This window comes from Dichotomopilus funicola, assembly GCF_033296635.1.
Source record: "Dichotomopilus funicola strain CBS 141.50 unplaced genomic scaffold C8A04scaffold_22, whole genome shotgun sequence".
Classification (NCBI taxonomy): domain Eukaryota; kingdom Fungi; phylum Ascomycota; class Sordariomycetes; order Sordariales; family Chaetomiaceae; genus Dichotomopilus; species Dichotomopilus funicola.
This window is the reverse complement of record NW_026944043.1, coordinates 331,182-346,374: the sequence shown is the minus strand read 5'-3', so window position 1 is coordinate 346,374 and position 15,193 is coordinate 331,182. Positions and strand designations below refer to the sequence as shown.

At 56.4% G+C, this 15,193-nt stretch overlaps 5 protein-coding genes across 5 annotated transcripts; 2 read left to right on the top strand and 3 right to left on the bottom strand.

Annotated features, from left to right (window-relative positions):
- Positions 1 to 167: 167 nt before the first annotated feature.
- C8A04DRAFT_11321 (ATP10 protein-domain-containing protein) lies at positions 168 to 1,363 on the top strand (the record flags this gene model as incomplete). Its single annotated transcript, XM_062776922.1, has 2 exons — positions 168 to 586; positions 676 to 1,363. 2 exons carry the CDS (start codon positions 168 to 170, stop codon positions 1,361 to 1,363), a joined length of 1,107 nt encoding a protein of 368 aa, XP_062638068.1.
- Positions 1,364 to 1,772: 409 nt separating this feature from the next.
- C8A04DRAFT_11337 (uncharacterized protein) lies at positions 1,773 to 2,659 on the bottom strand (the record flags this gene model as incomplete). The annotated part of the gene is made up of 3 exons (XM_062776927.1): positions 1,773 to 2,288; positions 2,422 to 2,514; positions 2,594 to 2,659. 3 exons carry the CDS (start codon positions 2,657 to 2,659, stop codon positions 1,773 to 1,775), a joined length of 675 nt encoding a protein of 224 aa, XP_062638067.1.
- Positions 2,660 to 3,571: 912 nt separating this feature from the next.
- Positions 3,572 to 4,577, bottom strand: C8A04DRAFT_27634 (ribosomal protein L6e-domain-containing protein; the record flags this gene model as incomplete). Its single annotated transcript, XM_062780352.1, has 3 exons — positions 3,572 to 3,724; positions 3,815 to 4,150; positions 4,464 to 4,577. 3 exons carry the CDS (start codon positions 4,575 to 4,577, stop codon positions 3,572 to 3,574), a joined length of 603 nt encoding a protein of 200 aa, XP_062638066.1.
- A 532-nt stretch (positions 4,578 to 5,109) lies between these two features.
- Positions 5,110 to 9,227, top strand: C8A04DRAFT_36457 (ribosomal protein L35-like protein; the record flags this gene model as incomplete). The annotated part of the gene is made up of 8 exons (XM_062783535.1): positions 5,110 to 5,258; positions 5,387 to 5,612; positions 6,270 to 6,321; positions 6,584 to 6,775; positions 6,931 to 6,954; positions 7,013 to 7,687; positions 7,743 to 8,886; positions 8,954 to 9,227. 8 exons carry the CDS (start codon positions 5,110 to 5,112, stop codon positions 9,225 to 9,227), a joined length of 2,736 nt encoding a protein of 911 aa, XP_062638065.1.
- Positions 9,228 to 10,552: 1,325 nt separating this feature from the next.
- On the bottom strand, positions 10,553 to 14,830 carry C8A04DRAFT_27631 (uncharacterized protein; the record flags this gene model as incomplete). Its single annotated transcript, XM_062780351.1, has 4 exons — positions 10,553 to 13,543; positions 13,618 to 13,932; positions 14,026 to 14,717; positions 14,797 to 14,830. 4 exons carry the CDS (start codon positions 14,828 to 14,830, stop codon positions 10,553 to 10,555), a joined length of 4,032 nt encoding a protein of 1,343 aa, XP_062638064.1.
- Between the last annotated feature and the right edge of the window lie 363 nt (positions 14,831 to 15,193).

The following is a 15,193-nucleotide window of genomic DNA, read 5'->3' as shown; positions in this document are numbered from 1 at the left end:
GACTTCGCGGGGGCTTGGCGAGGGGTTCTCAGGCGGCTCACAGCGCGGATGAAAGTGGACCCTCCAGAGCAAAACCGCGTGGGAATTTTCTTGCCCGGGACGGACCCTTGGTCGTCCCGATTTGACCGACCACCAACCTTGCACCCGCAAACAACAAACCGCCTGCCATGATCACGCGGACGAACATCCGGGCGGGCTCCCGGACAGCGACCGCTTTTACCCATCAATGGCGGTACTTGTGTGTTTCCTACTCCAAACTTGCCGATAAGCTGCCGAGTCCCGGCCCCGGGCCCACTACGCCAGAGCCCAAATCTCCGACCACCACCACACCCGGGAAACCATCCCCCGCGGCTCCGATCGCCGGCCGCGATGCCGGTGCTCCGGCCGCCCAAGGTGCACTTGCCCACGCACCCCGGGCATACGGCAAAGCACTCGAGGAGTTCACACCAACACCGCTTTCACGGCCAATTGGCTTGAACTACCCGCCGAGCCCCGGTGAAAACACCGGCGTCGACAACCGCTCCCTCAAGCAACGCCACGCCGACTTTACCAACTACGATAAGCACTTGAAGCGCCGGGAAGAACTGTAAGCCACAATACCCCTCGCCATAACAACACACCAATCTCTTTTCAAGACCACGCTCGCTCACAATTCTGTTCCCCCAATCCACACAGAAAACACAAAATCTCCCGCCCCTACTTCCGCGACTGGCGCAACCTACAATTCCACCAAGGCAAAACCTTCCTCTCGCCTCCCCGCCCCTTCCGCGGCGACCTCTCCCTCTACTTCCCCAACCTCTATGGTCGCAACCTCACCGGTTCCTACGCCGACACCACCCCGTTACTCGAAGGCCGCGCCTCTGTCGTCTCCATCTTCAGCGGCGTCTGGGCCGAGAACCAAGCCAAGACCTTCACCGCGCCGGAGGAAAATCCCATGCTGCACGAAGTGCTGCGGCAGGCTGCGGGAGCGGGCGCGGGGGGGAATAAGAGTCCGCGCGCGCAGCTGGTGCAGGTGAATGTGGAAGAGGACATGCTCAAGGCATGGTTGGTGCGGCTGTTCTCCGGGTCGATACGCCGGCGGCTGGGCAAGGAAAACTGGGATAAGTACTTCCTTGTGCGGAAGGGGTTGACGGATGAGATCCGCGAGTCGATTGGTGTGCTCAACAGCAAGGTCGGGTATACCTATCTGGTGGATCACCAGTGCAGGATACGCTGGGCGGGTAGCGGGTCGGCGGAGGCCGGCGAGAGGGAAGGGTTGGCTAAAGGATTGCAGAGGATATTGGGTGAGATGGAGAAGGAAGGGGTGGGGGAGCATTACGTCCGGAGGGTCCTCGCGGCGAAGAAGCCGGGAGAGGAGCAGTAAATAAAACAAAAAGGGTCGGGGGCAGGAAAGGGCATAAAGAAATAAGGTCATATAGACGGACATGGGACGAGGAGTTTGCGTGATACCCTCTTTTTTGGCTGTATGAATAGATTAGATAAACCAAAGAACCGCCACTCTTGTATCATACCATCGGTTGATTATCATCATGGGAAAAGGTAACGAGACGGTGAGGCTGTCTCCAATTCGCCTGCCATACCTTTGAAAATGCCCACCGAGCAGCGTTTCTTTTGAAATTGAACGCCAGACGCCTCCCAACGCCATCTTTCCGGAACCATGCACTTAGGCCACTATACAAATATACCCCCCTCCCGGGTCTCTTCTCCCAACCGGTTAGGCTAGGTAGCCTAGCCCAAACTTCCCCCACCCTTGGCTCCTCAGTTGCGGCCCATCATGTAAAATACCAAAACACCAAAAAGCACACCGCAATAAACGACCCCATAATGATCCCATCCCGCCTCTTCTTCGCCGAGATCCGTCCAATCAAGCTATTAATCCCAGGCACCTGGCTCGCCGCCATCGTGATGCGCCGGTTAATACTCGCCAGCGTCTCCCGCTGCAGCGCAAACCCTTCCTGCACCGCGTACGCCTGGCTCAGCACGCTGTCCGCCACATCGTGGCTGCGGTCCAGCCGCCCCCGCTCGCCCAGCATGTACTCGGCCTCGGCATCCGCTGGGTTGGCCCCGTTGTGCGCGGCGCGGTAGGCCGAGATGTCGTCGCGTACGCTGCCGAGCAGGTTGGCGCGGTCGCGGGCTGTGCGGAGGGTGTTGCGGAGGCGGGTGAGGTCGCGTCGGTGGTCGGAGAGCTTGTCGCGGAGGAGGGCGAGGTTGTTTTGTTTGAGGGCGGAGGAGGTGAGGGTTGCTTCGGAGTCGAGGAGGCGGCCGAGTTGGGCGATGACGGAGTCGCGCTGGGAGGGGGAGTTTGGTTAGCTTTGGTGTGTACAATTTTACTACCGCCATCATCACCGCTGTCATGATAGCTCAAGGATTCGAGGTTCTTCTCTTTTTTCGTCTGCTCACCTTATCAAGCAACTCCTGCACCTTCGACTCAGCACTCTTCTCTTCGTCCGTTGGCTTTGGTGGAATGGCGGTTTGTGATGAGAACTGCGCGTATGTTTGTAGACTTGTTTCGGTCTGTGATAAAAGAGAGGAACCCGTCAGTCAAACTTTTGATGCCCCGTTGAGCTGGACATCACGATGTAATGGACCATACCTGTGATTCCAGCGACCGCGCTTGTTGCCTCAGCTGGGCCCAGCCCTGTCCTGCCGTCGTCGCCATGGTGCCTGCAATGACGAGAAGCGAGGGTGAGGGCGAGAGTGCAGGACGGAAGTCGGCAGCATCCGATCGCCGAAGCTCCGAGGTTATGGAAGTTGGAACGGCGTTGATCGCGGAAACGGTTAGGGAGCTTCGAAGCGCTGCGCTGCGTAACACGGCCCCACACTTCTAACGTTAACTCGGTCCAGGATTGATGCTTTGGATTTCAGGGTTAGGGATATGTTTGGGGTTAATGTATGCGACTTCTTGATGTTCAAAATCAACCACCGGGTGCGAAGAGAATGTACAGTTAGGAACTGGATATTTGTTTTAACCCAAACGAAAAATGAGGTATGAATCGGGACACTGCCGAGAACTGTACGGTACCCTGCATGTGCACCCGAACCCACGCGGCCTTGTGGCGGTGCTGCATCAGTGATGTCAGTTTGGTTGGCGTTCGGAATGATCGGAGGGTGGTTAAGCCACATAGGTGGCCCGCAAGCAACTCCGTCTATCATGTGGGTTAAGAGAAACCGGTACGGAGGAAAAGGGCGTCGGCGGTTTTGAGTTCCATGTGATCTTTGTTTGCTCACGATATTCCTGTGCTCTATTCGCACTGAAATCGAGGTTCGCCTAGACGTATCTGGCTGTCTCTGCCCCGCCATCCGACGTGTTTTCACAAATTGCCCCATGTACAAAATTCACCTGCGACGTCCCAATGCTCTAAAACCATAGTGATGTTCATGGCTCCGATCCTGTAGGAAAGCCCGGTGATTTTTGAGGGGACCTTGATGACTGTAAACCCTTCATTACAGACGCCGAAATGGACCGAGAACCCGTCAAACGTCCAAATGCAATTGGCCAAGCCATAACCGTTAACCGCGCCAGCAACCATCCATCACGCCCAAAACCCCGTCTAGCCCGTAAATCCCGTCTCTACCACTTCATCTCGTGGGGCTTGTCGCCCTTGCGGAGGCTGAACGAGGTGGCGAGGTAGCTAGCGAGCAGGTCGACCTTCTTGATGTTGGCAATCAACGCCTTGTCGATAGCCTTCTGGTCAGCCGCCCGACTGCTCGAAACCTCCTTCTTCTGTAAATGAGAACAATTTGTCAGCCGCTTGTCCAACCATATCCGTAATTCCGCCGCCGCTCTCGTCTCAAGGATCATTTTTTCTCGTACCTGAGCCTTCTCTCCTTGCTTGAAGAAAGCCTCCTCGCCGGCCTTCTCCTTGGCCTTCTCCGCGGTGAAGTACTTGGGAGCGGAGATCTCCTCCACCTTGGCCTCGTCGATGCCAGACAGGTCAACCTTGAGGGATGTGGCAATGACGTATCTCGAGTTGACGCGACGAAGAGGGACACCGTTGATCTTGAAGGGGCCGGTGACGAGCAGGACACCCTGGTCGAGGTTCTTGAGGAGGACGACGCGCTTACCGCGGAAACGGCCAGCGAGCAGGATCAGGACGGTACCGGGCTGGAGCGAGCTGCGAGGCGCCCAAGCGCGAACAGCCTTGCGGACCTGAAGGTGAAGCAAACGTTAGCATGAGTTCTGTGACCCGAACGACCGTCCAACCAGCAATCTGGCATCCCGCCCAGATCTTGATCCTCCTCTTTCCAGCCGAGCCCCTTTCTGTTTCCCATCCCCGCCTTCCGCTGTGGCGCCACCTCTTTTTGCGATCGCTCCGTATCGGGGTCACGTCTCTCCAAATGCCTCTTGCCCCAGTACAGCCATCAAAGTGTCGAATTGACGCCGAATTCCTCCAATTTGCCGTCCCGGAAGCGCCTCGCAACAGCCAAAATGCTGGCTCGAAAAATGATTTGCATCGACATACCTTGCGCGGCTGGGCATCCTCCTCAGCAGGGTACCATTTCTGGGCCTTCTCGGTCGGGTGAGGAACCGACCGAGTCGACTTGCCAAAGGTCTTTGTCGTAGGAGCGGCCGACATCTTGAGCGCTTTGGCTGTTTGGGGGATTAGTAAATTTCGTTGTCGGTCGTCAACTTGACTTGCTGCTGCTCAAGATTTTGAAATGGGTGAGCCCCCCCGGTTGTGCGCAAGTTCGGAAAGGCCAAACCCCAAGCTAACCGGTTTTGGAAATACAGCCCCACCCCACGCTTGAGCCACAACGTGGCGCACAGACCACCTGCGGTAGGGTTTTCCGCCCTGTGTGGCATTTTGCGCATCCACACCCCTCAGATTTTGCGAGGACGTGTACCGGCAAGAAGAGGCTATCCCCTTCCAACGACCCGAAGACCCCGTCGCTGTCAAAGGAACCGTCGCCCATCGCCCATTTGACTCGACACCGACATCTTTCAAAATGGTAAGCGCCCTATTCCTCCCTATCCGATCATTTACGACAAACCCGTAATTCTCTTCAACACTGCCTCTACGAGCTCGGCATCTTTTCACACCACCTGTCGCATCGAACCGCTGCACGATTTCCAATTTCGCGATTTGTACCGTTCAACTGCTGACCGTCATGTCACAGTCTTCCGGCAAGGTCAAGGCGGGCCAATTATGGTCTAAGAACAAGGACGAGCTCACCAAGCAGTTGGGTGAGCTCAAGACGGAGCTGGGCCAGCTTCGCATCCAGAAGATCGTCTCCTCGGGCACCAAGCTCACCAAGATGTACGTCGACTCGAACCCTTAGAACATTTTCACGAAGTACTTGATGGGGGATTAAGTGTTGGAAACGGTGGACGAAGATGTTTGGGCGGCAAGGTTGGCTAACATGTGGTTCCTTTTTGCGCCAACAGCCACGACATCCGCAAGTCGATCGCCCGCGTTCTTACCGTCATCAACGCCAAGCAACGCGCCCAGCTCCGCCTCTTCTACAAGGACAAGAAGTACCTTCCCCTCGATCTCCGGGCCAAGCAGACCCGTGCGATCCGCCGCCGCCTGTCCGCCGAGGACGCCTCGAGGGTTCTGGAGAAGACCAAGAAGCGCCAAACGCACTTCCCCCAGCGGAAGTTCGCCGTCAAGGTACGGGAGACCTAGAAGGCGGAGGACAAGCGCGACTGGAGGGAGCATTGCTGACTGGGTATTCTAGGCTGCATAAACGGTGTTTTTCGTTGGTAATGGGAGGGTTGTATCTAGGGGCACTTCCGGCGCGGTTTTAAAAACATTTGGCACTCGACACATTGCATCGTCCCGGGAATTTCTGCGTTCAGGGTTTGGGGGTGTTATACGAGGTCCATGATTTCTCGGTCACGGCTCGGTTATCAAAACCACTGCCGAATGAAAGCACAACGCTGAACACCCAAAGATCCGATCAGACTCCTATTTTGTTGACGTCCGGTGATGACTGTTGGAGTTGCGTTCCCGGCCTTGAGCCTTGGGCAGCCCCCAGAAATGGACGATCCAACCCAGTTGTGGACGTTCGTTCTTTTTGTTCCAACTTATACCCCGCCAGATACATGATACAATCTTCCCAACCAGGATGTGTTGGTTGTTACTCTGGTTCTTGTGAAATGTGAATATGACTAAACACAATGTAGCCTAATATTCTTTCACAGATACTTGTACGGCTCCTATGTACTGCTTGTTTCATCGATTCCATGTCTTTCAAACCATCCACTCCTGAATTCATCCACTATATCAATAGTTCATAGTCGGGTGTGGTAACAAACCTTTCGACAGAACCAGCAAATTGCACTTTCTCATTGTGTTACCGCCATGGTTGACTGGAAACGTCCATTTATCAGCATATTTGTAACCGACTCATCCACAAACCCTCCATTTCATGTAAACTCCCTTTCATGTTCGTCCTGAATTGGCCCCTCCAATTCTTTGAATTATTTACATTCTGCCGGGCGGTGAGCGGCCAAGTACCATTCAGGAGTGGGTCCCGAACACGCGCCAAGGCGGACCCCTGGAGCATGATGCAGAAGCTCCAAACTGTCCTCTCCCCAAAGCTGCCAATTGCTCGCTTGGTGCATTGAAGTGTCCGCCAGCTCTGACATCCAACTTGGAGAGAGAGGGCCAACACCACGAACCTCTCCAACACCGGGCCATCATGTCGGCCGATCCGCTTCAAGCACTTGCGGACGCGGGGCAAGGGAAGAGCACTCGCAGCGTTTTGCGGGTGCTTATTCTTACCCTGATCGCCGGCGCTGCCATTTCAAGTCGTCTGTTTTCTGTGATTCGTACGTGGCCCTTTTATTTGGTGATGGCGCGGTCTTGGGAGTACCATGGAATTCGGCATTTTCCACGCTGAAAACTCCAGAACACGCCAATTCCTTTACGCAGTCCTTTTTGGGGTCCATAAATTGCTAACTAAGCCTGCCTTTTATTCGTATAGGATTCGAGAGTATCATTCACGAATGTTCGTCGTCCCCCTCCACGCTGAGACTATCTGGCGTTGACGCTGACAACTTGCCCAGTCGATCCTTGGTTCAACTTCCGTGCCACCAAGTACCTCGTCGCAAATGGCTTCTACAACTTCTGGGACTGGTTCGACGACCGGACATGGCACCCCCTCGGCCGTGTCACCGGTGGAACCCTCTACCCTGGCCTGATGGTAACGAGTGGTGCTATCTACCACGCCCTCCGCGCCTTGACGATTCCCGTAGACATCCGCAACATCTGTGTTCTCCTCGCACCCGCCTTCTCCGGCCTGACCGCCATCGCCGCGTACCTCCTCACCAATGAGATGACCCCTTCGTCCTCGGCCGGCCTTCTGGCCGCGCTGTTCATGGGCATCACGCCCGGTTACATTTCCCGGTCCGTCGCGGGCTCCTACGACAACGAGGCCATTGCCATTTTCCTGCTTGTCTTCACGTTTTACCTGTGGATTAAGGCGCTGAAGCAGGGGTCCATGCTGTGGGGTGCGCTGTGCGCGCTCTTCTACGGCTACATGGTGGCGTCATGGGGTGGTTATGCCTTCATCACTTGTTTGCTGCCGCTGCACTCCTTTGTACTTATCTGCATGGGCCGGTACAGCACCCGGTTGTACGTCGCGTACACCACCTGGTATGCCCTGGGAACATTGGCGAGCATGCAGATTCCGTTTGTCGGTTTCCTGCCCGTCAAGACGAGCGAGCACATGCCGGCTCTGGGTAAGTTAGTCCGCGTTCCGGAAAGGAGGGAAAGTTGGTTACTAACTCGGGGTAGGCATCTTTGGCTTCCTCCAGCTTCTCGCCTTCCTTGACTACGTCCGATCGACCATTCCGAGCCGCCAGTTCCAGACCTTCCTTTGGCTGTTTGCCGGCGGTACCTTCGGCATTGGCCTGTTGGGCCTGGTGATTGCCACCAGCGCCGGGTTCATTGCTCCGTGGAGTGGTCGTTTCTACTCGCTCTGGGATACCGGCTACGCCAAGATCCATATTCCCATCATTGCGTCGGTGTCGGAACACCAGCCTACCGCGTGGCCCGCGTTCTTCTTCGACCTCAACATGCTCATCTGGCTGTTCCCCGTCGGCGTGTACCTGTGCTTCCAGCACCTCGCTGATGAGCACGTCTTCATTGTTGTCTATGCGCTGTTCGGCAGCTACTTTGCCGGTGTCATGGTCCGGTTGATGCTTACCCTCACTCCCGTGGTCTGCGTGGCCGCCGCCATCGCCATCTCTACCCTCCTCGACACGTACCTCAACGCCAAGACACCGAAGCCCGAGGACCACCAGGCTGCCAAGGAGGGCTCAGACGGCAAGAAGGGCAAGGCTGGTCTCAAGTCGTCCGACAAACCGGTAGTGGGCGTGTATGCCATCTGGGGCAAGAGCCTAATGGTCAGCGCTCTGGCCGTTTATCTGCTGTTGTTTGTTCTGCACTGCACCTGGGTGACGTCCAACGCGTACTCGTCCCCATCCGTCGTGCTGGCTAGCAGACTCCCCGACGGCAGCCAGCACATCATCGACGACTACCGCGAGGCGTACCAGTGGCTGCGCCAGAACACCCGCGAGGACGCCAAGATCATGTCCTGGTGGGACTACGGCTACCAGATCGGTGGCATGGCGGACCGCCCGACGCTGGTCGACAACAACACGTGGAACAACACGCACATTGCCACGGTGGGCAAGGCGATGAGCTCGAGCGAAGAGGTCAGCTACCCGATCATGCGCCAGCACGAGGTAGACTATGTTCTCGTCGTGTTTGGTGGTCTTTTGGGCTACTCTGGCGATGACATCAACAAGTTCCTGTGGATGGTCCGTATCGCGGAGGGTATCTGGCCCGATGAAGTCAGCGAGCGCGCCTTCTTCACTCCCCGAGGCGAGTACCGCGTCGATGGCGAGGCGACCGAGACCATGAAGAACAGCTTGATGTGAGTATTTCTGCCCGCAAAAAAAAAAAAAAAATCAAATGTTGCATGACGCTAACAACATAAACAGGTACAAGATGTCCTACTACAACTACAACAACCTCTTCCCCCCTGGACAGGCGGCCGACCGCATGCGGGGTGCCCGTCTCCCCGAGGTCGGACCCACGCTCAGCACGATGGAGGAGGCGTTTACCAGTGAGAACTGGATCATCCGTATCTACAAGGTCAAGGACCTGGACAACCTCGGGCGCGACCACATGGCGGCAGCCGCGTTTGACAGGGGGCAGAAGAAGAAGAAGAGCGCAAGCAAGAAGAAGGTACCCCGTGTTCTGCGGGTTGAGTAAGAGAGAGGCGGGGATACGATTAGCGACTTGGGGTTTGTTTGTTTGTGTATAAACAAAGACGGCGTACGCTAGAGTTGATTTATTTTTTTCATTTTCAACTGCCACAATATATGGACTAGGAAAAAAGACGCTTTTTCGTTAGCTTTGATTGAGTCTGTATACCACAAGCATGTTGTCTGTCTTTGAATGTGTTGCCGTAGTATCTTCACGCCGTGGGGGACAGAAATGAATGTCTTTTCTAGCAGGCCGGCTGTACTGCTGGAGAGGGCCGTCCGTGTTTGTCATATTTTACAAGAAACAGTCTCCGGAGTAACTCAGCGCGTAACTCCCATCCGATCCATGCAGATGGATGGCCAAGTGTTATTTTATCAACCTGGTGTACCTTGTAGCTTGGGAGGTTAGTGAGAGTGAAACTCAAAACAGAGCTAACAAGGCTGTTTACAAGATAAACAACGCTGTGGTATTAATATTCCCGTTCCCATTCCACGGTGGAGTTATGGAATAAACTTTTGGGCCACCGACCCAACAAGACTAGAAAGACGACATGAGCTCTTCAACTCCAGTCTATGCATGACGCTTAAACTCATTAGAATTCCATTTCAATCCCCTGCTCCTCATGGCTAGAAGAGGGGAATAAACTCAATACAAATCTATAACACACAATTATACAAACGAACACCCCATTTTTGCACAGATATAACATCAACACCTAAATCGCTTGCTCTGTCTGTTTACCAACCCCTACCACCTTGTCTCCACCCCATCTCACACGGCCCACAATATAACCAACAGAGGCTTAAATACAAAAACACCCCAAACTCCATGCTACGCCATGATATATCCATCCATCCATTCATCCACAACAAACCAACAAAAATAAAATACCCAAATGAAACACCCCGTCGATATGTGTCTGCCCACCGGAACCAACATACACAATACACACCCCAGTCGCCCCCTCCGTATTTCCCGTCTGTCTGTCTGTCTAGGGACAGACGCCTTTATTCCCCGTCATGCTTGTGCTCGAGTCGCAAATACGCCTTTTTTCGGCAGCGTTGTCCGGCCACTCACGGCCCAGGTGTCCCTCTCGGCGGTGTATGTCTCACCGGCTAGGCGGTGGGCGTGCGTGCGTGTGTCTGTGTGGTATGTATAACAGATGGAACCGGGCCGGTGGCGAAGAAACAGAAAAGCATCAAGAACAATAACAACTTGACTCTTGAAGGGTATCCATCCGTCCAACAATCCAATCCATCCATCGGTAAAACAAAACACGCCAAAAATGAGTCTCATCAACAACACCCACCCCCTAACACAGCAAGCGGCGGTCAACCCCTCCTCGCAGCAGCAGCCCTCAACAACTCCAACGTACTAGGCGAAGCATGTCTAAAGTTCGGCACTGTCCTCGACGCAACACCAGGTACACCACCTCCGCCAATGCCCATTCCCATCCCCCCATTTCCAATTCCATGCCCATGATGCCCATTGCTATTCCCATTCCCGTTCCCAATATTACTCCCACCAACACCATTATTCGAGTTATTTCCCCCACCAGCACCAACACCAGGCACATACGAGCTCCAAGGAGTCTGAGTAGCCGAGTCCTCGCCCAACGTGACGCCGGGAGCGGGACTGACGCGTCGAATTCCCAGGGCGCGACACGCCTCGAGTCGGCGTAATTCAAACTCGCGCGATCGCTGGCGCTCGCGGTCGAGCACGGCTGCGCTGCGGACCCGCTCGTCAACGTCGTGGTTGGCCTCTTCCATTTTGAGGTCGTGCTCGCTGAGGGAGCGCATTTTGCGCTCTGTTTTGACGGCTACTTCGTCGAGTTTGTTAGCGATGGGTTCGGGGGCGAGGGCGTTGTCGTCGTCGGTGTCGTCGTTTTCGTTGTCGTCGAAGTAACGTTGGGTGTGGGACCGGATCCGGGCACTGCCGCCCCAGCCGCAGCGGAAGATGAGTTCCGACATGACGCGCTTGTCTGGAGTTTGCCAGACCGACACGCGGTCGCCGTCGAAGAGCTTCATCCAGTAGGTTGACGGGCTGGTCGGGTTCTTGGCGTCGTCCGACGGCAGGTGCACGCCGTTGATGTAGATGCCGGCGGTCGCTTTGGTTGAGATGTAGAAGTGGAAGGCCGCCTCGTCGGACTCGGGCGCTCGGTTCCAGGGGCGGAAGTTCCGTGCCGGGTCGTAGTTGGGCTTCCAGAGGAGTATGCGGAAGCCAAATTTGGGCACGCGCAGGTCACTCTTGGGCGAGTATGACCGTGTGTTCTCGACCGCGCGGCCCCAAGATACCATCGACTCGGTCACCATGACGGAGACGCCCGGGATGGCGGACCCGGGCGTGGACTGGAGACAGGCCACGATCGGCCGCCCGGGGTCTGTGAGATTCGGCAGGGTGGTGGCGGTCGGGGTGAGCTGCTGGTGAGCGAAGTCGTCCATGGTTGGGGGTGTGGCCGGAACAGTTGCGTCGGGCCCAGCCGTCGACGGGACCACACCGCCGTTCTCGTGACCGCGTTTTCCGCCGCCCTCCTTGGACGCATCGTCCGGCCGTTCGCAGTGGACGGCGGGGAAATACTTCATCGCTAGATCCCACAGCGGTGTCTTCCCGGGGCCGAACTCCTCGCCCCGGCCCAGCGCGGCCTGCTTGAACGCATCCAGCTGCAGCTGCGTCATCTCCGGGTAGTTGAGGTGCCACGTCCTCCTGTCCTGGGCTGACCAGTATGTGGACTTGTGCACGGGGTTATCGATCTGCCGTCCCGACTGTGCGCGGAGAATCGACGGCATCTGCGCGAGCAGCTGATACTCTCCGTCTTCCACCACCACAGCAGTCGCAGCCGGCGTCGCAGCCGCAGCAGCGGTCCTGTGAACGGCGAGGTTCGCAGCAGATGCTTCCGACCGGAGCCGCTTAAGACCCCGACGCTCCTCAAGGAACGGGGCATCATCCTCCTCGCTGCTGTCCACTGACGGTTTCCGCTTGCTCGTGTTCAGGTCCCCCGTCGTATGAGAGCGCAGAAGCGAGCCGGCCCGCGATTTCATGTTGAGATTTTCCATGATAGACTCGGCCCCGCCCAGACTCTGCGATGCCACGTCAAAGGTCATGTTGTTCAGCTCGTCGACCGACCTGCTCTGGTCGACGGACAGTACAATTGAGCTTCGCAGCCCCCCCGACGCGGCTTGGGATCGCTGGGATTTGCGCCGTGGGGTGAGGCTGTCCTCTGACTCAAAGCTGTCCTTGATTTCCGTCTCGGTCCCTAGGATCTCCGTCGTGCCTGTCGAGGCAAAGCTCGCGGGGGATATCGGCAAGTTGAGGCGGTTGGAGGGGATGGCACCCGAGCTTCGCAGCGCCGACGGGTTGACTTCGCCAAAGAGCCGCGGCTGGTTGTGGTTTGGACCGAACGTGTAGTTCTCCTTCTCGGACTCGTACCCATAGCCCTGTATCCCGTTGGCGTCAAAGTCCACATCCTCCACCCCATCCGCTTCCTCTTCGTCCGAGATCTCGTCATCGCTGGGCACTCGCAGCTCTCGACCCCCCTCCTGGTTTCGTTCCGTGTCGTCGAGGCTCAGTTGGGAAGCGTTCACATGAAGCACCTCGTCGGCAAGCTCCTCAAACGACTGCGCAACCGTCGTGAAGGAACCAGAAATCCACGGGTGATTTTGTAGTGACTCCACTGTCGCGCGGTCCTCCGGTTTCCGGTTCAGCATGCGCTGTAGGAAGTCAATGCCTTCATCTGAGATCCCTGCGTCCAACAGGGGCGAGATGCCCAAAGGCTTCGTCATGATCTGGTGGAGGAGCTCCGAGTGGCCAGCTCCGTTGCGGGCTGGGAATGGCGGCTTCTTCGTCAGTGCGTAGAAGAGCACGCCACCTAGTGACCAGATGTCAACCGCGTGGTCGTACCGCTGCCCTGTCGTCTGCCGTAGCCGGCGATTCCGCGGATGACGGCGGCCGCGGTCGTCATACTCGGCGTATTCCGAGTACACCTCGGGGGCACAATACAGCAGTGTGCCGCAAAATGTCCGGAGGAAGGTTTGTTCGTTGTCGACCATTTTGGACAGCCCAAAGTCGGTGAGCTTTACGACGAAGGGCTCTAAGGAACTGACGAGGATGTTGTCTGGCTTGATGTCGCGGTGGGTGATGTTCATGTCGTGTAGGTACCCAACGGCGTCGAGCAGCTCCCTCGTCATCGTTTTCGTCGCGCTCTCGGACAGCGGGCCGTTGTCCGCGATGAGCCGGCCCAGGTCGCCCCCGCCCACAAATTCCATAATAATAATGAGTAACCTGTCATCCCAGTCGATATGTTCGATGTATTCCACAATATTTGGCTATTGAAACATGTAAGCACCGTTATAAGCTTGACATAGGAGGGAGAAAAAGAAAAAAAAAGGGGGGGACAAACATGTTTAATCCTGCGCATAATTCGCATCTCATTTTCCACCTTTTGGTCCAACACCCCGTTCTTCATGAACTTGCGCTTGTCGAGCTCCTTCGCCGCAAACGGCTGGCCACTAAGCCGCAGTGTCACTTTGTGTACCGTCGCGAAAGCGCCCCTGCCGATCTCGCACACACGGTGGTACTTGTTCGAGCCGTTCCATGGCCGAGGTAACCCGTCTGCGCGGTTCCCTTGCCTTGGGACAACCTGCGTTCGACGAGCGTTGACTCTGGCATTGTTGCCATTTCCGGCGGGCGGTGGTGGTGGGTTGAAAATGTCAACCTATCTTGTCAGTCAGAAACAGGCCTTTCGTCCAAGGGGACAAAGATTGGCAATTGCCAGTTGCCAGTAGGGGGTTAGTGGTTGGCGACTTACATGACCTCCTGGCCCTGGCACAATCGTTTCGTTCGCATCGTACACAGGCTGCGTCTGTTCCGCCAGATACGCATCCAGGTTGCGCTTGTACGCCTCTTCAGCCGGGCCCTCACGAATCGGAATGCGAACCAGAAATACAATGTCCCGTCCCGGCTGGTGCATCAAAATCTTGATCTTGGACCCGCTCTCGAGCGAGCGCATAGTCTCGGCCCTCGGGTCACCATTCTTCTTGAGCAGGACCTCATCGACCACGGTGCCGTTCGTCGACTTGTCCTCCAGCATCAGCACGGTCCACTCGTTGACGTAGATGCGGAAGTGTATCTTGCTCAGCCGTCGGTGGGGATCGTTCTGCAGGCAGACGTCGCAGCAGTTCGGGTGCCGCCCAAACGTGAACCCTTGCGACGGGTCTTTAACCTGCGATGAGAACCGCAGCGCGATATGGTGCTCCCCGACGTCCGACTGGACGCCGCCAAAGTTGCGCACGTCGTCCTCCCGCGTGTAATCCACCCTGAGCCCGTCGACGTCTTCCCGCCCGACGGTGTGTGGCGAAGACGCGGCCGCGAGCCGCCGCACCTCCTCGCGCGCTGAGTCTGAGTAGGGTAGGAGGAGGCATATTATGTCGGAGACGTCTTCGTCGGAGAAACCTGAGGTTTGCTGGCCCAGTCGCTCAGCGTCGACGACGGTCTGCGTCGCTGTCCGAAAGAGTCAGTCAGTCAGTCAACCAGCCAACCAAGAACACATGCACGACCAACGCAATGGCAAGGAACGCACGTTGAGTAGGCTGCGAATACCCGCCTGAATCCATTATGCAGGTGGCTTTGGCTCTGATATTTGCGTCAGTAGCGACAGCCACGATCCACGACGAGGCGCACACGCAGAGACGGTCTCGACGCTAGTCCGCAACGGCGGACGACCGGCAGCGGAGACAACGGTAGAAGGGGGTAGTCGAGTTCGGTCGGTGAGGCGTCGCGTCTTTTCGCATCGGAGGCGGGAGAGCAAAGCGGAGCTGAGCTTCTTGTTGTTGTGGTGGTGGGTGGTGGGTAGGCTGTGGAGTCGAAAGCAAACCAAACGCCAAGTCCTGGCCGAGTCCTATGCAAGTCTGCTGAGCTACGAGATGATGCGAGACGAACTCGCAGTGAACAAGTATGTACCTGTTTGGCGAGTTTGT